At 40.6% G+C, this 26,465-nt stretch overlaps 1 protein-coding gene across 1 annotated transcript in view; it reads right to left on the bottom strand.

Moving 5' to 3' along the window:
- pan2 (poly(A) specific ribonuclease subunit PAN2) overlaps positions 1-26,243 on the bottom strand; it is a 50,870-nt gene extending 24,627 nt beyond the window's left edge. The window contains 17 exon segments of the mRNA XM_055664475.1: positions 673-771; positions 1,562-1,668; positions 2,701-2,849; positions 3,330-3,529; positions 4,058-4,186; positions 5,876-5,995; positions 6,650-6,769; positions 9,195-9,291; positions 10,611-10,953; positions 11,929-12,196; positions 13,606-13,683; positions 16,428-16,548; positions 17,102-17,256; positions 17,258-17,272; positions 20,467-20,786; positions 23,348-23,396; positions 26,089-26,243. Coding sequence (XP_055520450.1) covers positions 673-771; positions 1,562-1,668; positions 2,701-2,849; positions 3,330-3,529; positions 4,058-4,186; positions 5,876-5,995; positions 6,650-6,769; positions 9,195-9,291; positions 10,611-10,953; positions 11,929-12,196; positions 13,606-13,683; positions 16,428-16,548; positions 17,102-17,256; positions 17,258-17,272; positions 20,467-20,778 — 2,313 coding nt within the window. The 5' untranslated portion in view covers positions 20,779-20,786; positions 23,348-23,396; positions 26,089-26,243.
- Positions 26,244-26,465: the final 222 nt, after the last annotated feature.

The raw sequence follows: 26,465 nt of genomic DNA, 5'->3' as shown, positions 1-26,465 counted from the left end.
ATCGCCTCAGCGCAGAGGGAGAAGAGGGAAGAGACAGTAACTCTAAGACTTTTGCCTCCATCACAGTGAGGAGGTGCTTGTTGAACTCACTGTGGTGGATGTTAATTTGTGTTTATTGTGTGTTGTTATTATTACATGTATGGCTGCAGGCAACAACATTTCGTTCAGACCGAAAGGTCTGAATGACAAATAAAGGATTCAAATTCAAATAAAGGATTTGAATATTCAAAAGCATTGATATATAGACAATACCCTGTAGCAACAAACCTCAGGAAAAATACATTGGTTTTGAAATGGAACACCGCACAGACTCAAAAGGCTTTTGAAGTGCCAACTTGTATTTCCGGAATATAAAGCTATCCTCAGCTTTTGAAAATAGTTTAAATTTATTGCACTACATTTCATTCATCAGGCTGACTGCTCGTCAGCTTCACCTTGCCACCAACACAATATTCTAATGTTATCTACAGTTACAGCAAACAACTCTCTCTTCAATCAGGAAATGGCTGACATTCTCTCCTTTCAGCACCATCCATTTATTTCAGAATCTTCTTGAACACTGAACACCACTTCCTACTTTCCCCAAATGTGATAGAACCCCTGAAAATAATCCCAGCAGATTTATATAAAGGGTGCATTTGAAATAATGACAATTAATTCCTCTGTACAGACCTCAGCTTGGCATTTCCAAAATTCAGCTTCCTTTGTGCTGTTGACTTCACAGTTAATAACAAGAACATCAGGCAAGCATCGAATATTCCTCGTTTGAATCTAGAGCAAAACACAATTTCCAATCAACACTGGAAGCTCAATAGTGTATGGCACATTTTGATACAGTAACACAAGATGGCAATGAGTGATATGAAAGGCAAAGTTCAAAAGACCAAACACAGAGTCATCAAAAACTCTAATCAACTATTTTAGGTCACTAATCATGAAACAGCAGGCTGGATTTAGAAATGTTTTGGAAAAATTTAATTATTTTCTGTAGAATGGATATATGGTCCCGTTACATTTAAATTAAAAATATATTCTCATGACAAAATGCACACCAACATAATCAGTTGGAATTTAAGAGCAAAGGATCCATACATTTAATTTTGAAACCGTGCACATGTTGTTTTATTTTTGCAGTAAGATTTCTATTTTAGGGCACCAAAATCTTCGATAAAATAAAATGGCAACAATTCCAGTATTACTTTACTCAGTAATGCAACCACATTTGCACCAGCTGTAGAAATCGCAAACCAGGCATCAGCTCAGCTTTTCCAAAGGACCCAACCTCTCAATCAATACTGGCCTTGAATTGTTCGCAAATAAATAGTGATAGACAATCCTCCAGACTGGATCACTACATTTAGTAAGCTAAAGGTAATTTTAGAGTGGTTCGATCTTTCATGAGATAGCTAAAGGAAACAGTATAATTAAGATATTCTCAAACGATTAATCAGCAAAATCCTTAATTTTTTGGAAATTCATCTCATGATCTGAGGTTGCAAGAGTTGATTGGCAAAATATTTACACTCCTTGCTCCCTCCCTCCCCAGGCCAAATATACAAACCGTGGGCTGGTACTTCTCACAATTTTCACACCAGGCCTGGGTGTTCTGTTCAAGGCAAATACTTCTCTTCAGCACTTCAGCAAATTCATATTGTCGAATTGCTTTGTCTAAAGAAAAAAGGAGGTACTAAGTATTATACATAAAGAACATTTTTGGACAACCAAGTTCACAGAACCAAGGACACATTTCTGTGCACAATATCAGCCACTGCACATTCATAAATGCAGTCACATTCCAACAAAACAATTTTCTGCTTCGATTGGTCAAAACCTAATTTTGAACAATAAACATTTTTAGCAAAATAGAGAATGGTTTCCGTTCCTCAAATTATAATTGGTTTTATGCTTTTAAAGTTACTGCTGGTAGGTTCTCTAATGGGTCATTCAGAATTGGCTAGAGTCATAAGATATTGTCCCTGACAGTTTAACTCAGATGTTTTGCACCTCTTCAATTCTGATTTACTGTTGCTTCGGCTTAAATCTAAAGAAAGGATAGTGGAAAAAGCATTGATATATAGACAAATAGGGGGTGCCCACTGTATTAGAAGAGTAATATATCACGTGGATCATCATTGGGGAAGAGAATGCAAGACCCTCTGGTACAACAAGGGTAGGAAATTAGTATATTTGGATCAGGGTGCAAGTCAAACCTTGTTATTTCCATGCAATATAGATTTCTAATTATTTGAAGTTAGAACTGGTTCCCATCTGGGATTTTCTCTGTAGTACAGAAGGAAAGGTGCAAAACTCTGATATCATGAGTGAGACAATGAAATGACTGTAGCAAATTTACATTGTGTTTCCTGATAAATACGAACACAGGAATTTCTGAATGGGAAAACCTGAGAAAATACCCGAACAATTTTTTTTAATTTCTTTGTTGACAAAAGTATTTGAGACCAATATATTTCAGGGGTCACTGTCATTTAACCAAATTAAAATGTCAATTAAAAAAAAAAGAAAAAAGATGAAGTACAAAAACTATGTACAGCCCGAGGAAACTGATGATTAAAGCAATGTGGAAGTTTCACACTCAAAATTCATGCGTCAAGTTTAAAATTAACCTGATGAACAAATGGTAAAATGATGTAATGGTGAAGGCAAGGCAATTCACGATTCTTTTTTCCATGCACTACTCACCAGCAGTATTTATATCAGGGTATTGCAAGGTAAAAAGCAGGCTTGAAGAAACTCGAACAGTTTCCTTCCCACAACGGCAAGTGCTACAGTTCTCAACTTCACAACCAAACAGCTTCCCAATCACAGATTCACCAGAGGATCCAAATGTACTGAAGACAAAAACAAAAGTTTGTCAGAATGCCACATTTAAATAGTATATTGGGTTCAGCATGATACAAGCAGACTGTGTTTCATCTGCATCCACCATGATAAGAACAAGGGGCATCACAAACCATTGAGAGTCTTTTCTCCATTCCCTGCAGTAACGGGGTTGAGATTTAGAATGCAGTAGAGTGAAGGGTGTAGACAGAATAAAACTCATGAAAATAGTGCTGAGGAAGAGTGTCACCCGCAATACAGCAGCCCAATACTGGCTTCATTTATCACAGATAATGTTAGCTGTCCACCAGTAAAAACTGTCTGGAAATATTTTTTCCATAAATGGCTGTTCTGTGATATAACAATTGTGGGGATGCCAATGAGGGATTCTCCTCAAGTCTGCAAAATGTCAATTGCAGAGCAATGCATAACACCCATGCTTTTGATAAAAACAAATCTAGTTAGTCTATCTTAAAATAGTGCTGTCTCACCTTCCCATGACACTCCGATAGGCCTGTGGACCTTCCTGCTCTTGTGTCTCCTGATGTAGCTGCGTCAATATAAATCGGTTCCAGCTCTGTATAAGTCGGCCCAGATTCACCTTCCCAGTCGCTTCATCTGAATCAGCTAGAATCAACCCAAGAGCAGATGCCTCTGGAATAGTTCGGAAAGCTCGAAGAAAATTGCTGGCCTACAAGACACAATGAAAGGAAACAAAACACGATATTTTTTATACCCAATTTTGTACACAGCCACAAGTTAGCAGGGACTATAGTAATCTGGTTTTGAGACAAAGTACAAGATAGTCAACAGTAGGGAAGAGTATTGTTGACCATCGTTTAGGATAAGCCACGGCACTAACCACCAACACAAAAGGTACTGAGGAAGTGCAGAATTGCAGTGATAAATGGCTGGAACATGCCATCAAGGGAGATGGTGGAAGCAGATGCGATAGCAACAGGATCATGGCTGATCATCCAAGCAGCATTTAGACACAGAAGCAGGCAGTGAATAGAGGGATATGTGCAGGCAGATGGGATTAGTTGGAATGACTAATTTCATTTTTTCCCCCCAACTGCTACCGTTGATTTTTTTGTTTTTTATAATACGCAAAATATGGATGACTATTCTGGTCAAGGTGGTGCAGTTAGAACAATCCACGTAATGAACACCATGCTCAAATCACACCATGCACTTTACAAGCTCAACATTCATCTACCTGGCATGGGTCACCTCTGGAGAGATCAAGCATGTGAAACAGAAATCCAAGTTCACAGCCCAAGCAAAACTCCTTCTGACACAGATGATTTTGAACATGGCAACGGATGGGCTCCAATAAATATAGCACCTACAATGGGAGAAGAAAGCAAAGAAAATAAAGTCATTAAAAAACTTCAAGACAAACACTTGTCTTAATTATTAATTTGGATTACATCCATCTTACATTCTAAATTTTCACCTAAATGCTATTTCTGAAAAGTGGATCTTTCCAACATCAGGTACCTATAAAATGCCCTATAAAACAGTATTTCTAAGTTAAATAGAGCTCAACTCATTCTACCCTGACCAATAATATATTTCTAGATAGTTAGGTGACTACTTACTACTGTACGAGTACAATATTCTTCCATCTCCCCACTGCAGGAATGAGACTGACAACCGATTTGCAATAAGTATCTTGGAGCATTTAGATATTGTAGGACTAGACCAAAATCCAAAATGAACTGGAATGAAACATTTTAGTTGGGATTCCTTACAGCCATCAGGTGGAGATTACATTAACATTACTTTCCTCCTGGTATAAAGGGGTCATCTGAGGAGGACAACAGAGTTGCCAGGGTTAAAAATAATAAGAGATGATTTCATTGAAACACAAGATTTTGAAAAGAACTGACAAGGTTGATAAAGAATCATTGAAGCTGAGAGGCTGTTTTCTCGGACTCGTGTCAGTCTCAGGATAATTAATTATACACTTAGGACTTTCATGAGAAGAAACGTCATTAAGTATTGGAAATCTTTGAAATTATCTCCCCCCCCCCCCCCCCGAGGGCTGTGGATGAGGATATTCAAGCAAGGTAGATATTTGAATAGCAAATCTATCACGGGATTTGACAGGGAAGTAAATCGGGGAACAGGCAATATCTTAGTACATTGTAAAGACAAATTGAGAAGCTGCATGGACTTCTCCCACTTTTGTTCCTTATTTCTATTGTTGCTTCCTGTTTGTGGGGAAACACCTACCTTTTATCTTTCAGGTGAAAACTGGAGGCCCTTAATACCGAAGGCTAGCTACCATACCCTTCATTTTTCTCCTCACAGGTCCTTCTGCACGCTCTTCCTTAACAAAAACACTGGCTCTGCCTTAACTCAATATCATCCATTTTTGGGCAGCACACTTATTGAAAGACAAAGACTTTCGAGAAGGTGCAGGAGGAATTTATCAAAATGATTCCAGAGATGAGGGACTTTAGTGTAGTGACCGAGAAGCTGGGGTTGTTCTCCTTACTAGAGAGGTTTTTGCAAGGGGATCCACTTTCGATAGGAGGTATTTAAAATCATAAATAGACTTTTCTGACTGGCGGAAGTATTAAAAAGCATAAAATGACAGCTAAAAGGAAAAAAAAAAAATACAGTAAGCGGTTAGATCGGGAGGCAAGAGAAACAAATTTGAAAGTATCTTTCAAAAGATAGCTGGATAAACATCTGAAAGGAAAGAAACTGCAGCACTATTGGGAAAGGGCAGGGGAGTGGAACAAACAGGGTTGCTCAGATGTTGAGTCAGTATGGAATTGGCACAACAATTTGTCTTTTCTATGCTATAAAAAATCTTACAATTCTGCGAATATTATAGAATCAGTAATATTGGCAAAAAATTATAATTAGGCAAGATGATTATAATAAACTGCAGAATGGAATAGCAACACACAGTGGCATTGTTCCCCACTAAAATCACAAACAGGATGTTTTTCACTGTTATTTAACATGTACAAGTGTTGACTATAGGAATGCAACAAAAGGCTGGGAGAATGTCGCTGACCTGAATCATACAGTTGCAGTAGGCATTGGGAATGTGTGGCTCCAGCCCAGCAAACAAGGTCTTGTTGTAGTGCTTGAAATCAAAGTCTTCCAAACCAAGTTTTGAATATTTGATAGTAACCTAAACAAATACATTTACAATCAAACTGCTGAATAATTTAGGCACAGGGCAAATATGCTCAAGAGTTCTTTGTAATCAATCTAATAGTTAAAATACATACAACTATTGCATTTCTCAATTGATAAAGGAAGAGAAAAATATTATAATTACTTCAAAGCAAGTGACACTGGTGGAGGTGGGGGGGAGGGGGAGAAATGTGGGGGGAAAAGTGTGAGCTGAAGACCAGGAAAAAAAACCTTCAGGTTAACCAAGAAGCAGAGTGCTGGCTAATTCAGGGACTTGGCCAACACTACCCATATTCTACTGGCAAAATACAGGGCAAGATCCCACAATGATCCAAATCTTCAATCTTCTTGTCCCATGGCAGCAGGTCGACAAACACCATGGTGGAAAGTAGAGGAGATCTGATAGCTGACTTAGAAAAATGAAATGGCCAGAAGTTTGGCAAACACAAAAAAGCAACCTAGATCAAACCACATCACTTTCAGATAAGAGATTTCTTAAAAATGTAGTATTCTGGAACAGGAACAGACCCTGATAAAGTACATTTCTATTAAAATAAGCTGGCTTTCAGAAATACTTTATAATTCTACTCAATGGGAGCAAACATTGAATGATAATCTAACTCAAAGTAGTTTTTTTTTGGCCTCAGACCTTTCGATATTTCTTTGGGACCATGTACAGGTGAGTATCTTCCTCCCTTCCAATAGGAGACTCAGGGATTTGATTGTAGTTGTCAAATTCTACATCCATCTCCTTCAATTTATATGGAACCTAGAAACAGAAGTCTAATTACTGATCATCTAAAAAAGTAATCCACACAGGGATCTGCTAATGGCTTAGTAGGCAGCAGTTAAGGTGGTGTGTTGTTAAATCATACATAGCAGAAGATTTTAGCATCAATTCTTGGGCTGTTCTGGACAACTTCACCTGGCACAGCAGTGAGAGCGATCATGCAGTTATCAAAGTTAAAGGAGGGAGGCAAAAAAGTTTCATTATTCAGTGACACACAAAGACACACGCAGGCTTGGTAGTTTTACTCCTGCAATAGAACCGCTAGTTGGCCATTTGGCATTTGTTCCAGGGCCTTCTAGCTTAGGAACAAACAAGATTCTGAACCTTGTAAATAAAAGCAAAATCTATATTCGTAAATTGCCGACCAACATGCCCCAACTACACTAGCCCCATCTGCTTGTGTTTGGCCCATATCCCTCTAAACCTAAATTAACCATGTACTTATCCAAATATATATATTTTTAATGTTGTGATAGTGCAGCATATTCCATATACCAACAACCCTTTGTGTATAATAACTGCCCCTCGGGTTCCTATTAAATATTTCCCCCCTCTCTTTAAATCCATGTCCTCTGGTCCTCTATTCACCTGCTCTGGGTCAAAGACTGTGCATCTTCCCTCTCTATTTCTCGCATGATCATATATACCTCTATAAACTCACCCCTTATCCTCCCATGCTCCAAGCAATAAAGTTCTAGCCTGCTCAACCTCTCCGAAAAGCTCAGGCCCTTCAACCATGGCAACATCCTCCTAAATCTTCTCAGCGCCTTTTCCATCTTAACAACATTTTTCCTAGAGCAGGATGACCAAAACTGAACACAATCTAAATGTGGCCTCACCAATGTCTTGTACAATTGTAACATGACCTCCAATGTCTATACTCAATACTCTTGACTGATTGCCTTGGAATTCCAAATACAAAAAAAAAAAAAAAAAATTCCCTTCCCCACATGCAGTTTCCCCAAAAAGGTTACAAGAAGTTATAGGACAATATGTTGTGATGTTGTGGCACAATTATACCATGGCACTAACACTCATGCCCACAATTGCAGACCAGTTCCCATCCTAGCCTGGCTATACACAAAAAGGAACTAGAGGTTAGGGACTTCCTTGAAGGGTATTTTATAGAACTGTCTTAAGCACAAGAAAAAATGAAGCAAGTTAATAGTAAAGTGCCCACTTCTGCATGTCTGTACATTATCAGGAATTAGCATCTCACAAACCAAATACCCTCTATAACCTTCATCTGTAAACCTGAACAATGAGCTACATCGGGCTTGTTAATCAAAGGGAATCTTAACCAAGCCTGGTCTGAGATCTTGAAAATGCACATGGATAGAAAGTTTGAAGATCTTGAATCAAATTGGGTGACTTACTTCTACTCTTGTGGTGCTTTGGATGCCGTAATCATGATCGCCATCTAGAGAAGGAAGGGTGAGCTGGCTGTGGTAATGACAAAGGGGTCTTCTCGCTGTTGTCCAGAGTGAAAGTAATCCAAATGGGGCAGCACAGCTACTGTCTTACAGCACTAGAGACCTGGGTTCAATCTGGACTACAGGTGCTGTCAGTACCGAGTTTGTACAGGTTACTCCGGTTTCCTCCCATGTTCCAAAGACATGCAGGTTTATAGGCGTCTGTAAATTGTCCCTAGTGTGTAGGATAGAACTAATGTATGGGTGATTGTTGGTCCGTGCGGAGTGTGTGGGCCAAAGGGCTTGTTCCCACGGTGTATCTCTAAACTAAACAAGGGAACTCCTCAACTGGTCATGGTGGCGCAGCCGTAGAGTTGCTGCCTTACAGCGAATGCAGCGCTGGAGATACAGGTTCGATCCCGACTACGGGTGCTGTCTTTACAGAGTTTGTACGTTCTCCCCGTGACCTGCGTGGGTTTTCTCCGAGATCTTCGGTTTCCTCCCACACTCCAAAGACGTTCAGGTTTGTAGGTTAATTGGCTTGGTAAATGTGGGTGTAGATAGTGTTAGTGTGCGAGGATCGCTGGTCGGCGCGGACCCGATGGGCCGAAAGGCCTGTTTCCGCACTGTATCTCTAAACTAAACTGACAAGCGACAAATGCTACCCTGTTACATCAGTGCGAATTTGGTCCATCAAGCACAATTAATCCAAGTAGCCGGTAATTACCAACAAGCTATTAGACCTCCTGTGATCTTTCCACCCGTCTTTGTTGGGTGTGAAGGCCATCAGTGTTCTATAGAGCTACCTTCCCCACCTCCATCTTCCCCCTCACCACCCGTCATCCCATCTTGAGACAGGATGGCTTCCAATTAAAGTTTACCTTGCCCTTGAGGTTAATTAACTTCTGGATCTCCTAGTCATTGTCAAACTGAAGGAGTCCCATACCATAAGAATATCACTGTAACTTGTACAAAAAAAACGAATTTTTAACCTGATTTCTCAGCTTTGTTTTGGGATTTGGAGCATAACCGATAAATCCAACTTTCTTCATGGTACGCAATATCTCAAGGTCAACAGGTGGAGCTCGTCTGCAAGAGTAACCAAAGAAGAGTTAATATTAATAAAAGACCTGGTAGACTATTTTAAGATACTGAGTGATTACATAGCCTTCAAAGTGAACTGTACGATACAAACTATATTACAAAATGTATTACCCCACTTACAAAGCAGGAGTACTTTGTAAGCGTCCTTTATGGGCGACTATTTGCATACCTTGGGTATGCAAGCAAAGAATTTCACTATGACTTGTCACATGTGGCAATAAAGTATTCAATCCAACTCAATTTCTTCAAAACGATGAAGATTAGGGCATTTTGGTATTCTTTAAATATACGTTGGTTTGCTTTCCTTTTCATTTCAGAATTTTCTTTGGTCTAACATTAGACATTAATTGTAATATACAAGCAATATAATTCCATAATGAATATGAAAAAAGGCAAGGGATTTCATCCAAAATTATGATCACCCAAACAAGTTGCATGAACAAGCTGAAAAGAAAATAACAAGGAAAAAGATTTGATATTGTGTTAATCAGAGGAAAATCAGAGCGTTTCAAATTGAAAATCCTTTGTGTTTGTGTCAATTTCACCATTGGCAAAAATCACATTAAAATTATAGTCTGAAACAAACAAGTCCTAAACGATTTCATCTCCGCACGTCACATACAACGTTAATTCAGAGCTTTGTCTCAAATTTCAGAACAGGCAAGTGATTTAGCACAACTGGATATGGAGGCAGTGTTCTATTATGATATGATCAAGAGTGGGGAGGGCATATATACTTCTGTTTTACTTCTTAATTGAAGTGGAAAATTCATAGAAAGATGCTCGCATACACCTTGTGCATGGAAATGATGCTGTGTGGTGTCTGATGCAAAATGAATGAATGGACAGAGGCATCTAAATGCATTTTAGATTAATAGATATATACGAAGAATTGACAATTCAGCTCATGTTGCTGACAAGCAAAGTCTTGCAAGCATGCCAATCTTCAGTAAAGCACCCTTTTATATTGCGATGGCTTTTGATTTCACAGGCTAAATACAAGGTTCTGCATTTGGTGTAACCATAAAATGAAATATAATCGAGAAGTAAACAAAAAGGGGAATAAAGTAGCTGTGGTTTTTTTTATCCACTGAGAGAAATAATGAGAATATCAACAATTTAAGGAACTGTGGTTTAGATGGAACTAATTGAAATAAAAGCAGTCAAAAGGTCAATTATTGTAAACGATTGGCACATTAAATAAAAGCAAATTCAATAACTTAAATCAATGAGCAAAAAAACAGCGCTGGAAGAACTCAGCATGCCTCCATGCCTCCATTTATAAGAATTCTACTTTCAATTACCTAGGTGTAACAACGCAGTTTGCTGTTGGCCAATCAGACAACAAAGATTCTGTGATAAGAGGTACTGGAATAAGGGATAAAGGCAAGAGATCATCATTCCAGTCCAGATGTGGCAGCGTATCTACCATACACGGCATTGGAAACTCAGTCTCACGGGAGTATGCGTTAAACGTAGCTTCTGGCGAGTCTGCCCACAGATGCACACACCCTCCAGAGTCTCCAAACACCAATGCTCGCTTGCTAGAGGATACATCAAATGTCATAACTAACTGTCCCACAGTGTTTACATGGAAAATATCCGCTGGACTTGCAAGGCCCGTTGGTTCACAAAACTGACATTGTCCTGCAAAAAGACCCAAAAAAAGAGATAGCTGCAACAAATTGTAGTTCAAATGAGATCTTTCACCAACAATAAAATCACATGCATGCCTGTTATATTCATCAACTGCATATCCCATAAATACATACCATTTCAGTGGCAGCCTCCAAAAGTGGCTCCTTTGAGAATGGAGTCAGCTGCAATGCTATCATAATCGGCTGGAAGGGCATTGCATAATATTCATGCAACGTCATGCCACATTATATTCCAAAATGTTTTTCAAATAGAACCAAGTGTTAACATTTCATCTGATTGTTGCTGCTGGCACTGATGACATTTGGCCAGTTTGTTTTTAAATGTTGCCATATTATAACCATCATAGGCCCAATTTCACCAAGATTATTTTAAATAAATTTATCCTCGGCAAAATTAGAAGAGTAGAAATGGAGCTCAGTTTGTAGAAAAACTTTCAACTAAACAGCACTGGACTTGAAATTAATAAATACAACAATCATTACAAACTGCTTGGAATGAGACTTCATTCATTAGTATTCATTCTTTAATTATTCACAGTACTTCATGTAATCAGAGCTAACTAAACTGTAAAAACTGACACAGTGCTGGAGTAACTCAGCACCTCTGGAGATGGGGGATAGGTGACTTTTCGGGTCAGAACCCTTCTTCAGACTGATAAATAAAAGATTGCTGATGAATCAAATGCAAAGTTGCCATACTCTTTTTTAAATGGAAATATTCATTTCCTGGTTTTGGACTGATTTTATGGAGAAATTCGAGAGCTGCAAACCAAAATAAATGTTCCTATAAATTAACCTCCGGTGCTCCTTGTAATCAAGTGACACATTTTCCATCCAAGCAGTGAATAATGCTGTGTATGTTCCATGGTGTAATGTTCCTGACATCTTAGTATAGCATACTTTGCGCAACAGCCATTAATGAATTATAAAATATCTATAGAACTTTTAGTATTTTGTAAGATACCTGATTGAGAGATGATGGCTAGCCTTGAAGTATATGTAGGAATAAATCTCAGGAAGAGTGGATCCACATGAACCTGCAAGGGGCTAATAGCCCGCATCATTCGGAGGTCATAAACCATCAGGAACCTGTCACATGACAGCCCATTCATTCGATTTGAAAAGCCACATGTCACCAGCAGGTTTCCATGTACATCAAAATCAGAGAGGCTTCCAGAGTAAGCATCAAACTCATGCTCCAATTTAAAGCTTCTTAAATCTCGAAGAGATACCTAAAGCACAAAATAATCATTATGCAATAAAAGCAATCTGCACATTCTCATTCAATAGTCGTGAACACACCACCAGTGTGGTACAATGTTATACAATCCAGGAAAGCCCCAGCCTCAGTCCTAGCCACACAGCAATACGAATACCACAAGTTGGTCACACCATTTGTGGGTTGTGACCAGTGGGGTACAGCTAGGTTATCCAATCGTTACCATGACCCAGTACCTTTCAGTGGCAAAATGCATACATGCAGTCCAGCATGTGCTTTGTGATACCTACAAAGCCATACTTTTTTGGGGATGTGATAGGAAATGGAGCACCCAGAGGAAATCCAAGCATACACAGGGAGAACATGCAAACTCTACACAGACAGATAGCACCCGAGGTCAGGATCAAACCTGGGTCTCAGGCGCTGCGAGGCAGTGGCTCTACCAGCTGCACCACTGTGCTGCTTTGTAATTGTCTTTCCTCGTCAACTCTTCAAAGCTCACAGTCTCAGTTCAAGAGAATAGTGGCTTTAGGTGGAAAGCCAGTACCATCAAATCACCTTAAATGCGAGGGAAGAGTGTGATTAAGACCTGATCACCCATTATGACCTCTGTGGGCGATTCGTCACCAATTCCAAAACTTGATGCCTCCAATTTGTTCTTCCTTTATGCTTAAGTCTATTTATGGTTCCTCTTCTGCTGATACATTTTGTAAAAAGTCTCACTTCTGCAGTGGACAGCTGCAACCACTTGCTGATGGTTTTGCTGGCACTACCTCAATGAATTTAAAACAATTGGAGTAGAGACCCGATAGAAGTTTATAAAATTATGAGAGGTACAGATAAGCAGTCAGAATTTTCCCTCAGGGTGGCAATGTTACAGACTAGAGGCCATAGCTTTTAGGTCTGGGGTGGGGAAGGGGTTAAATGTGCGGAACAAGTTCAAAATAAATTGTTTTGTTTTTTTTAATCAGTGCAGTAGGTATCTGGAATGCGCTACCAGACTTTTAACTAGGCACAAGACTATGTAATATGTAAGGAACAGAGGGATATGGATCACCTACAGGGAGAAGGGTTAGATTAATTTGGCATAAAGTTGGACACAGATATAGCGACTGTTCTACATCCTAAATGTTTCTATCCGTTCCAAGTCCATTTCTACTTTCAGTGAACTGATGTATAAGAACACCCAGGTTTCTCTACATTTCAACAATTCTCAATTTAAATCAGTTAATTAAACCGAACACCAAAATAGATTACTTCATATTTAACTACCAGGCACTTCACAGACAGGCTATGTACCCTTTAGGATTGGGAATGAAATGAGGGGCATGTTGATAAGTTTGTAGCAACAATCAGAAAAAGGGATCAGTTTGTTCCTGTTGCTACAAATTGCTTTAAATTCAATAGCTTCTATACAAATACCTTTCCTGATGTGTGGCCACAAAAGAAGAACCGGTTAGACTGCCGCATAATTGTGACTCCGGGAAGCTCAACTGTGTACTGGAAAGAGAGATACAAAAATGAAACTTCATATATTAATACAAAACATCATCATTCAGAGCATGTTAAAATAAAATTTCACAAGATGTTTATAAAGCCTTGATATGTTGGCACAAGAGCTGGAAACTGGATAAAGCACCAGTTAACAAAGCACCATGTCAACAAAATAGATTCAGATTCAGATTCAATTTTAATTGTCATTGTCAGTGTACAGTACAGAGACAATTAAATGCATTTAGCATCTCCCTTGAAGAGCGACATAGCAAACGATTTGAATTAAAAAAAATATATTTAAAAAAATAATAAGTGTCCGTGGGGGGGGGGGTGATTGGCAGTCACCGAGGTACGTTGTTTAGTAGAGTGACAGCCGCCGGAAAGAAGCTGTTCCTCGACCTGTTGGTTCGGCAACGGAGAGACCTGTAGCGCCTCCCGGATGGTAGGAGGGTAAACAGTCCATGGTTGGGGTGAGAGCAGTCCTTGGCGATGCTGAGCGCCCTCCGCAGACAGCGCTTGCTTTGGACAGACTCAATGGAGGGGGAGCGTGGAACCGGTGATGCGTTGGGCAATTTTCACCACCCTCTGCAATGCCTTCCGGTCGGAGACAGAGCAGTTGCCATACCATACTGTGATGCAGTTGGTAAGGATGCTCTCGATGGTGCAGCGGTAGAAGTTCACCAGGATCCGAGGAGACAGATGGACCTTCTTCAGTCTCCTCAGGAAGAAGAGACGCTGATGAGCCTTCTTGATCAGAGTAGAGGTATTGTGGGTCCAAGAGAGGTCATCGGAGATGTTGACTCCCAGGAACCTGAAGCTAGAAACACGTTCCACCTCCGTCCCGTTAATGTGGATGGGGGTGTGCGTGCCGCCTCTGGACTTCCTGAAGTCTACAATGAGCTCCTTGGTCTTCTTGGAGTTAAGGGCCAGGTTGTTGTCAGCGCACCATGCTGCTAAGTGCTGGACCTCCTCCCTGTAGGCCAGCTCATCGTTGTTGCTGATGAGGCCAATCACCGTTGTATCATCTGCATACTTGATGATGGTGTTAGTACCATGTACAGGTGTGCAGTCATAGGTGAAGAGGGAGTAGAGGAGGGGGCTCAGCACACAGCCCTGAGGAACGCCGGTGTTCAGGGTGAGGGTTGAAGAGGTGTGCTTGTCTAACCTCACAGACTGGGGTCTGTTGGTTAGAAAGTCCAGTATCCAGTTGCAGAGGGAGAGGTCGATGCCCAGGTTACCGAGTTTGGTGATCAGTTTTGATGGAATAATGGTGTTGAATGCTGAGCTGTAATCGATGAACAGCATTCTTACATAAGTGTCTCTGTTGTCAAGGTGGGAGAGGGCGGAGTGAAGTGCCGTTGAGATGGCATCCTCCGTACTCCTGTTCTTGCGGTAGGCAAACTGATAGGGATCCAGTGTGGGGGGTAGGCAGCTTTTGAGGTGTGCCAGGACCAGCCTCTCGAAGCACTTGGTGATGATGGGGGTAAGTGCAACTGGGCGGAAGTCGTTGAGGCTTGCCGCAGTGGAGTGTTTTGGCACTGGCACGATGGAGGTGGCTTTAAGGCAAGTGGGGACAACTGCTTGGGCAAGTGACAGGTTGAAGATGTCAGTCCAGACGTCTGTCATCTGCGCAGCACAGGCACTGAGCACGCGCCCGGGGATGCCGTCAGGGCCAGCAGCCTTACGTGCATTAGTCCTACTCAGTGCCACGTACACGTCGTAGGGGGTGAGTGTGAGGGGTTGGTGATCGGCAGGTAGCACAGCCTTAGCGCAGCACAGAGTGAGTACAGAGGAGATTTACTAGAATGTTGCCTGGGTTTCAACAACTAAGTTACAGAGATAGGTTGAATAAGTTAGGTCTTTATTCTCTGGAGAGCAGAAGGTTAAGGGGGGGGACTTGATAGAGGTCTTTAAAATGATGAGAGGGATAGACAGAGTTGATGTGGACAAGCTTTTCCCTTTGAGAATAGGGAAGATTCAAACAAGAGGACATGACTTCAGAATTAAGGGACAGAAGTTTAGGGGTAATATGAGGGGGAACTTCTTTACTCAGAGAGTGGTAGCGGTGTGGAATGAGCTTCCAGTGGAGTGGAAGAGGCAGGTTCATTGGTATCATTTAAAAATAAATTGGATAGGCATATGGATGAGAAGGGAATGGAGGGTTATGGTATGAGTGCAGGCAGGTGGGACTAAGGGGGAAAAAAAGTTGTTCGGCACGGACTTGTAGGGCCGAGATGGCCTGTTTCCGTGCTGTAATTGTTATATGGTTATATGTTATATGGTTAACCACACAAAGCTTTGGGATTCAGTTTTAAAAGGCATTTAAAATGGTGGGGATGAAGAATTGGAGTGAAAATTCATGTGATAAGGAGGAAGTATGGAAATAGAGATCCCAATAAAATTTGAAGGAGACAAGAGCAAGAGGCATTTCAAATCATACATTAACTCGAGTTTAAAATCTACAAAAGAAAACAAATGTATTTCAAATAAAACAATTCCTGCAAATTATGGAAATTAAGGGATGTCTGTGACAACCAATCACAAGGAAATTAAAACCACTTGAGATGTCATGAACCAGATTCTATCAACCATTTCAAACACCCCCGATTCAACAGGAGATACAACAAAGTGTTCACGACAAGTATACGAATTAGCACCAATATGGTTGGGTGCCCGATATTTGCAATTCCATCCTCCAACACATTTTTACAGCTGCAAATACTTTAGAAAGTTCGCACTCAGTACTTTACCTTTTCACTTTCTTGTACTGCATTTAAGTCTATTTCTCTAACATGATTCTGAAGGCCCCCCAGAAGAACGGAGTTATTGTCAGTGAGAAGGAGGCTGTGCATGTCCTCCGCTTCATCCATACTAAATGTGAAAAAAAAGCATGCAGTTCAATATTTGGAACAGACAAGAATATGAAAAAAAACACCAAACAGGCAAACAGAAAATGCAGGAAACACTCAGCAAGTGTTTACTTTGAAGTTTTCTCTTCCTTCCTAGAGGTGCCAACTCATTCTGAAATACAATGACAGAAGTGTCAGCAGTCCTCAGATAGCTCAAATATTCATTCCTCATGCAAGTTTGAGTAATCACAAAAAAGTAAGCAATGGCAGATTAAAGGCAATGTCTTGCAGCCATTTAATACGTTTCCTTACAGGTATCTACAGATCACTAGGCCAATGGTGGCACAAGACAAAGCAACAATCAAGTCCCACAGGAACAGCCATTCAAATGAGGAACAAATATTCTAGTTAACACCTACACAATGGAGGGGAGGGGTGAAAACTTGGTGCGCTGGGGAAAGATGGGAATAAAACTGCAGGTATACAAGCTTAGTAAACGTGTTCAGCTCTCTTCACTTAAATTTAAAGTTTTACTTTAAAAACTGCAGAAGTGCAAATATTTAAAAGAAACTTACACATAATCAAACATTATAAGACCTCCTCGAGTAAAGCACTTGAGATTATTCTTATTCAAAAAGAGCACTCCACTCTCTATGCTCTGTATCTGACGAATGTCATCTGCGGCATTAACTTGAAAGGAGGAGTATCGTTCCATAGTCGGACCAAAAAAAGGAGGTTGCATGGCCCTAGAGAGAACGTTCATAAACAAATAGTTACGCATCTATGAAGGTAAAGCTGAAGCACCAGCAAAACAAAAATCAGCTCATTAGTAGCATGTCCTTTTTAGTTACATCAATGACAATTCAAAAGACTTAGAATTTCATTTCAGATTTAGTTTAGGGTTACGCCAAGATCAATTATCTATACTGCAAGGTCATTTCAGCACACGCCTTGGTCACTCCTCAAAGCTGCAGAACATCTCAAAAGACCACCTTAACATCTCAGTTCAACTTTACAAAAAATAGTTTAAGTATACGAAAGCCTTCAAATGTTTAGGAATGTTTTGGTGATTTTAGCAACCAATAAAACACAAACAAAAACAAAATGCATTGAGAACAACTTTTCAGATTCAGATGGATTATGGCACATCTATAGTAAGAACTCCACAAGTTAATTTGAACTAACATTTAAACCACAGCTGGATGACCAGAATTGTGCACCGTACTCCAAGCGTGGTCTCATCAATTACCTGCACAGTTGCAACAGAATGTATCACAGTATGGTATGGCAACTGCTCTGTCTCCGACCGGAAAGCACTGCAGAGGGTGGTGAAAATTGCCCAACGCAGCACCGGTTCCTCACTCCCCTCCATTGAGTCTGTCCAAAGCAAGCGTTGTCTGCGAAGGGCGCTCAGATTCGCCAAGGACTGCTCTCACCCCAACCACAGACTGTTTACGCTCCTACCATCCGGGAGGCGCTACATGTCTCTCCGTTACAGAACCAGCAAGTCCAGGAACAGCTTCTTCCCTGCGGCTGTTACACTACTCAACACTGTACCTCAGTGATTGCCAATCAAACCCCCCCCCCCCCCCCCCCCCCCCCCACTCCTCCCACCAGGAAAAAAAAAACTATGACTGTATGCACGTAAATAGATTTACTTATTGCTCATATTTATGTCGCTCTTCTAGGGAGATGCTAACTGCATCTCATTGGTGTTATGTCTGTATTCTTTTTTGTGTGCTGCAAAATGGCAATACCTAGGTGTATGTGAATGTGACTAATAAAATACCTTTGATATTGTTGTCTCTGTACTGTACACTGCACAATGACAATAAAGTTGAATCTGAATCTGAACATGACGTCCCAACTCCTGTATTCAATACCCCAATTGAATACCAACATTTAAACCATGACATGGCAAGTTCAATCAGGGCAGGAGTTGCACTGCAAATCCAGGGCTCTGGAGTATGTTGTAGAACAGAGAGACCTCAGGTACAAGTAATTAGTTCCCCAAAGGTGGCAACACAGGTAGACAGGGCAGTGAAGGTGGCATTTGGCACGATTGCCTTCATCAATTGGGGTATTGAATACAGGAGTTGGGACGTCATGCTGCAACTGTAATGGTCATTGGCGAGACCACACTTGGAGTATGGTGTACGGTTCTGGTCATCCAGCTGTACAAAGGATACCATTGAGCTGAAAAGAAGCTTCACGTCGATGTTATGGGACTCGAGATCTTGAGTTATAAGGAGAGCCTGGATAGGCTGGGGCTTTGTTCCCTGGACTGTAGATGAGTGACCTTACACGGGTATACAAGATCATGACAAGAATAGATAAGTTGGATAGTCAGTCTTTTCACGGGTTAAGGGAGTCTAAAACTAAACGACTGGATTTAGACACATAAAAGGCGAGGTGAAAGACTGATAAGGGACTGATGAACAACTTTTTCCACACAGAGGGTGGGCCATATATGGAACGAGACGCCAAAAAAGTTGTAGAGGCAGGTACAGTTACAACTTCTACAAGGTATATGGATAGGAAAGGTTAAGTGAGATATGGACAAAACACAAGCAAAACACTAGCTTGAATAGACATCTGGTCAGTGCAGACATGTTGGGAATAGACATCTGGTCAGTGTAGACAACAGCTTGCGAGGAGAAGTTGAATGGGATTTGAGGATTATTTTTCAAATAAAAAAGAAAATGTTAGAAAAAAGCTTTCTATTAATCTCCCACAGCCTCTCTTGCATCAGCAGTGGAGCAATGTGGAATTAAGCACTTTTCATTCCACATCCTCCATTCATTAATTCATGTACATTCAAACATTTTCAGGGATGCAACGAGGTTCAGTTCTGGGAAGTGATCAGAGCCGTTAGATTAATTTCAACTGGATTAATCATTACATAAAAAGAGAAATTTCATGGTCCAAACAGCTGATAAGTAATACATCATTCTTTCAAACCTAGAGCACTGCACATTGGAGAGGGTGCCTAGTTTTAAATTTCTGGGGATCAACATCAGTGAGGATCTTAAATGGTCTGTGAACTCTGCTGTAGTTGTAAAAAAGGCGCAACAGAGACTTTACTTCCTCAGAACACTGAGGAAGGCCCATCTGTCTGCTAAACTGCTGGAGTCTTTCTACTGCTGTTCGGTGGAAAGCATACTGACTTACTGCATAACTGCCTGGTTTGGGAACTGTTCAGCAGCTGACAGAGCAGCTCTCCAGAGGGTGATAAAACTGCCCAGGGTATCATTGGACTCCCCCTGCCCCCTCTGGAGGACATTTACCACTCCAGATGCCGCAGCAGGACCTGTAATATCGTGAAAGACAGTACACATCCTTGTCACCACCTTTTCACACTGCTGCCCTCAGGAAAAAGGTACAGGTCGCTAAAGTCACGCACTGCCAGACTCAAGAACAGCTTTTACCCATCAGCTATCTTGGAACTGAACTCTGTCTCGGGAGTGGGTTATGGGGAAGGAGACAGTGTTAATTTATGTAAATGTGAATCCATGGGTGGGTTTGGGGAGGGATGGAGTGTAAAAAGAATGAGTATGTGAATGTTTGAAGTTCTTTTAAATGGAGAGACACAGTAATCTCGTTGTATGTGACACATGCAATGACAATAAAGCATTCTGATTCTGATTGCACGTTCTAAACAGAAGCTCTTAACAGCTCAGTTTCAATCTTAATGATACACATACACCGCATGTCATCCAGGCATTCTTTGCTTGTGCTTGATTTCTAAACCACTTAATTTTGTTACTTTAGATAGAGAAATAAAAGCAGAGTAGCAAATTGGTGCATTGTGAATTATCATTCTGCAGTGCTTGATCATCCTAGCTGCACAGAGAAGCTCTTCTCCAGCACTGCCCAAAATGTCCCTTCTAAACCAGGTATTGCCAATCTTTCTTGATTACAGAAGCTGTACTGTACTTACCCCATGATTTCCCACCCAAAGTAATTCATCTTGAAGGTCAAAATGCGATGCAGTTACAGGGACTCCAACTTCTGCAACAACTGTGTGTAGTTCTGAATACATGCCTTCCACAAGATGTACAGATTCAGACACAGAGACCGACATGCCATCTAACTGGACACCTTCTCCTTCCAATTCCATATTCTGCAGCAAGGTCGGGTCAAGTCTGGGATCCAGCGAATGCTCAATTGAGCGGTCCAAGGAAGCACTGATGCCAGGATGAAGAGGCGAGGTGTATTCTCCAAGGCCAGAATCAAGACCATTAAAATTCATGGTTTACTCTAGGGATGCAAAAGACAAATAAGAAAAACAACTCCAGACAATATACACATATTTTCAGTGTTATTAACCCGTGTTGATTTGCAGCAAAAAATACTAAGTTTTCTCATCAGACAATTCCCTTCCCTACAAACTGCACAGCTGAGAGATTCTGTTACTGCACTATGCAGGCCAGACAAAGGACACACTATAGGGTGATTTCACGAAAGGTCACTGGGTCATAGGTCTTCATGCACGGAGCCGCAAAATCCAACTGGGGTACAAACGTCACTTCCAGTACATGTTATTAATGCTAGAAACGCGTACTTTCAAACCTGTTAAAAACCGCCAAAACGGTTAGTTTTTGCGCTATAAATAACTGTGCCAGTCGGGGTGACCGTGAGACACAGCTATCTTACTTTATAGTTCCAAAGATTAAGAAAAATGAAGGTAAAGAGAAGAGAGAGCTGAAGGGAAAATAACAGTGGAAGTTGTTGGCCGTGCAGATATAAAGATAGAAAATATTGGGAATTATCGCGTTTGCTCACTGCATTTCATCAAAACTAAGGCATTATTGATGTTTTGATGAAATGCAGTGAGCAAACGCGATAATTCCCGATATTTTCTATCTTTATATCTGCACGGCCAACAACATCCCCTGTTATTTTCCCTTCAGCTCTCTTTTCTCTTTACCTTCATTTTTCTTAATCTTTGGAACTCTAAAGTAAGATCGCTGTTTCTCACGGTCACCCCGACTGGCACAGTTATTTATAGCGCAAAAACTAACCGTTTTCGCGGTTTTTAACAGGTTTGAAAGTACGCGTTTCTAGCATTAATAACATGTACTGGAAGTGACGTTTGTACCCCAGCTGGATTTTGCGGCTCCGTGTGTGAAGACCTATGACCCAGTGACCTTTCGTGAAATCACCCTATTTCACTCGCACCTTTGTCAAATACTGGACACTTTTTTTAAACTTTAGAAAGTTTCCACACGTATATCAGTGCTGGTGCTTGTGTATTACTGCACAGCAAAGGTAACATTGTACAAATGCACAAACTATAAAGTCAAATGTGTAAATCCATAATCTACCATAGAAGATATTTGAACTGAAAGTAAAACCACAACTCTTCCAAGGTCTAGCAGTGCAATATGCAAGGCAACAGACATAACAGAGACAAAGCACGTGCAAGGATTCAGCTAACTCCCAAACCTGCTTATGAGCCAAACAAGTAGCTAGCTTTTTTGTACATCTTCATCATTCTATGGTGCTCGTGATACAACTCCCCATAACTTTGATTTTACATTAATCACCAATCATCCACACAAGACACTTTCTCCAGTCATAAATTGACAAGAAATAATATTTTTTATTAAGTTTAGCATTATCTGGCCAGGACAATCACAAAAGCAAATACCAAACATACAGGATTAGTAAGTTTGCAGATGACACTAAAGAGGGTGGTATTCTAGATAGCAAAGATGGTCATCAAAAATTACAATGGGATCTTGATCAGTTGGGCAAGTGAGCAGAGGAATGGCTAATGGAGTTTAATGCAGATAAATGGGAGGTGTTGCATTTTGGGAAGTCTAACCAGGGCAGGACCTTCACGGTGAATGGCAAGGCTCTGGGAAGATTTGTAGAGAAGAGGGATCTAAGAGTGCAGGTACATAGTTCCTTGAAAGTGGCGGCACAGGTGAAAAAGTTAATCAAGAAGGCTTTTGGCACATTGGCCTTCATTAGTCAGAGTTTTGAGTACAGAACTTGGGTGATATGTTACAGCTGTACAAGGCACTGGTGAGGCGACAGTTGGAGTATTGTGTTCAGATTTGGTTGTCCTGGAATGTAGGAAAGATGTTAAAATGGAAAGAGTGCAGAGAAAACGTACAAGGATGTTGCCAGGATTTGCGGGTCAGAGCTGTAGGGAGAGGTTGGGCAGACAAGGACTGTATTCCGTGGAGCATAGGAGCATAGGAGAATGAGAGGTGATCTTATACAGGTGTACAGGATCATGAGGGAAATAGATAGGGTAGATGCACAGACTTTTTTTTTTTTTTTTTAAATGCACAGAATAGGGAGATCAAGAACCAGGGGACATAGGTTTAGAAACATAGACATAGAAAATAGGTGCAGGAGTAGGCTATTCAGCCCTTCGAGCCTGCACCGCCATTCAATATGATCATGGCTGATCATCCAACTCGCTATCCTGTACCTGCCTTCTCTCCATACCCCCTGATCCCTTTAGCCACAAGGGCCATTAAGATTAGAGGGGAAAGATCTTACGATAATCTGAGGGGTAACTTTTTCCACAGAGTGGTGTGTATATGGAATGAGCTGCCAGAAGTGTGTCTATGGAAGCAATTAGTTGGTATGGTAGTTGAGGCAGAAACTATAATAATATTTAAAATACATTTGAACAGGTACATGGATAGGAAAGGTTTAAAGGGATATGGGCCAAACACGAGCAAGTGGGACAAGTGTAGATGGGGCACCTTGGTCGACATGGGCATGCTGGGCTGAAGGGCTGTTTTTGTACTGTAGGATTATAAATGAAGCATTGACACAAGTATTTGATTTACACTTACCACTGACTTCCAAAGTCCAATCTTCCATGTATTTCTAAACACGTCAAAGCTGCAAAATAAGAGATCAACGGTATTGGGAAAGGAATTTAGAAAAGAAAAATCACTCCAAGTTACAACCCATTTCTAATCAAAGTAATTACATAACTATTTTGAAGAAACACATTCACATCCTGGGAAGATTTCCCCCAAAACATATGAAAACAGAAGCCCAAGCTTTTCCCTTTCAAAACATATTAATACCTTGCTGAGTCACAATGTATTTGTTAAGGTAAACATTGCTGAACAATTCAACACCAGGGAACATCACAGCCTATTGACTTCATTCCATATACACAGTTGCATATCTCCAGGAGCCAGTTACTGGATCGTGAACAGGAGTGAAAACCCTGACCAAGTTTCCACTTTGAACCCAGTGATATCAATTCAAATAATTGAAATTTATTGCCCCGTCCGAGGTAAGTTCACCAATGCTAACTTGATAACCCTGTTAATGGGTTTGCTACTTGCTGAATAAATAAGTTATAAGGAATTGCTTAAAGTAAAATATTCAGTTAAATTTAGTAAATTCAGCTAAGATATACCAATGAAGCAAGCAGATAAACAAAGAGCTTCAGGAATTAAACTGAGGCAGGGTCCAGCATAAAGCATGTCTAAATTGTTTCAAAGAAGCAGGTGGAGATAAACAGCTGAAATTTGCTATCAATTCAAATCTTATATAAACATAAATGTTGCCAAAATGGAATCAAGGGAAAGGCTGCCTGTTCTTTCATAAAATACCTATTACAAATATCACTCTCACAACCAAGACAAATACCAAGAACTCACTGACAGCGGAATGCTCCCATCAATAGTCTGCTTTAAATGAAGTCACCGACATTTTCAATTGTTAAAACTGTATGCATTGCAATGGTCAAAAAGAAAACATGCTGCATGAAACTCTAATAGTAAAATAATCTCCACTTAAAAAAAGTCACAAAAACTTAATAACAGGAAATTAAATGGTATTCTGATCAAAAATAGAATAAATTCTAAGGGCAGGAAAGGTAGGTCGGGAATCGAGTCTAATATCTACTTGACCCTTTAAATTACTGGATCTTTGAATCCAGAGAAATCATGATTGCTTAGTGTTATGCCAATGTAGAACAAAACAGATATTTCTAAATGTAGCGTTAGGAAAGTGGAAGTTGACTACAAGATGCTGTGATCACATATCAAAGCATAATATAGCAATGCATTTTTCAGTATTCTTCACGTAGATCGTTATATCACTTACATAAAATATATGGTGGTAGGAAAAAACCCAAAATAAAACAAAACAACATCGCTGGAATTTAGAAGGGTGAGAGGGGATCTTATAGAAACATATACAATTCTTAGGGGACCGGACAGGGTAGATGCAGGAAAAATGTTCCCGGTGTTGAGGTAGTCCAGAACCAGGGGTCACAGTTTAAGAATAAGGGGTAAGCCATTTTGGACTGAGATGAGGCAAAACTTCTTCACCCAGTGAGTTGTGAATCTGTGAAATTCTCTGCCACAGAAGGCAGTGGAGGCCAATTCACTAGATGTTTTCAAGAGAGAGTTAGATTTAGCTCTATGGGCTAAGAGAATCAACGGATATGGGGAAAAAGCCGGAACGGAGTACTGATTTTGGATGATCAACCTTGGCTGGCTCAAAGGGCCAAATGGCCTACTCCTGCACCTATTTTCTATATTTCTAACTTAACGGTCTCACTGTATAATGACACCAAAGGACATCAAGAGGAGCGACCAACAAAAGTGGGCAAATAATGTGCACTTGTTAAGAATTAGCTCAAAAGGAAAAAGAGGAAAGAAATGCAATTTTAACAGCACCTTTCATGGCACTTCAGAACACTACAAAGTACTTTAACAATTATATATTTCAGAAATGTAGATAACTTATACAATGTACAAAACACAGAAGACCACAGCAAGCTCCCAGAACCTTGTGATAATTGCCAGATGAAATCTAGATATGTTCATTTTGGGGTAAACATTGGTCCAAAGGCATAAGGGAATAATACCCCTGTTCTTCGGAATATCACAAAGGGACCCTTTACATCCACCGAGAATGTAGACAAGAGTATAACACTTCATTCTAGAATGACCCCTCCGACAATGTATGGCTGCCTCAGTACCACAATATCAGCCTGGATGTGTGTGCTCTGGAATAGGGACTTAAACCAAGAATCTACTTGCAAGAGTGACACAAACAGAGTTACAGTTGGAAAGATCAACACAGAGGGAAAAAAATGACATTAACTCTCATGGGCCTTCGAGCAAGTAAAAACTTCAAGAAAACCACAGATGGACACAAAGTGCTGGAGTAACTCAGGGAGACGGGCAGCACCTCTGCAGAGAAGGAATGGGTGACATTTCGGGTCGAAACCCTTCTTCAGACTGAAATAACCATGTTTATTTCTAAAAATCAAAACTTCGGACATATCACGTAGAATCAACTCTGATGCCGGTATGTCCAGTACCGCACAAAAACACGTAACTGATATGTTAACATCTAACGGACATTTCCCATTGTTCTGACTTCCAGATCTCAAAGAGCTCTGGCCATATTCTCCTTTCAGCGATGGCCAACGACATAGACGTTCAGACCCGAGTTAAAATGTCAACCAGGCCCAGCTACATCTCTGGGGTTTTCTTCCTCATTACTTCTTTTTAAATTCTGTTTTCGCAGCCCATTCATTGCGTTTCAGTATTAAACCTACCAGCGCTTCTTCTTTGACATTTATCATATCACACTGAATACAAATAAAACATAAAACAACCAGGCGGCACAGGCCGAAGCTTCAAAACCGAACCAACTCCCCAGAACTCGCAACCGCAGCTGCCTCTGTCCAGATTGACAGCCACATGATCCAATCATCTGTTTGCAAACCATTAGTGTTTATATGTTTCAACCAATGGAAACGGTGGAAGAAGGCGGGGCTTATACTGGCACGTGTACGGAAGCCGCACGGAGAATTGACTCTCGCACATCCAAAATTAAATTGAGTTGTAATAATAATAATAATAAATGTTATTTGTTGGGCGCCTTTCAGACATCTCAAGGACACCTTACATAGATTAACAGGAATATAAACAT

This window comes from Leucoraja erinacea, chromosome 40 (genome assembly GCF_028641065.1).
Source record: "Leucoraja erinacea ecotype New England chromosome 40, Leri_hhj_1, whole genome shotgun sequence".
NCBI lineage: Eukaryota > Metazoa > Chordata > Chondrichthyes > Rajiformes > Rajidae > Leucoraja > Leucoraja erinaceus.
Note: the sequence above shows the minus strand (reverse complement) of the source record. Positions and strands in the feature narration are given on the sequence as shown.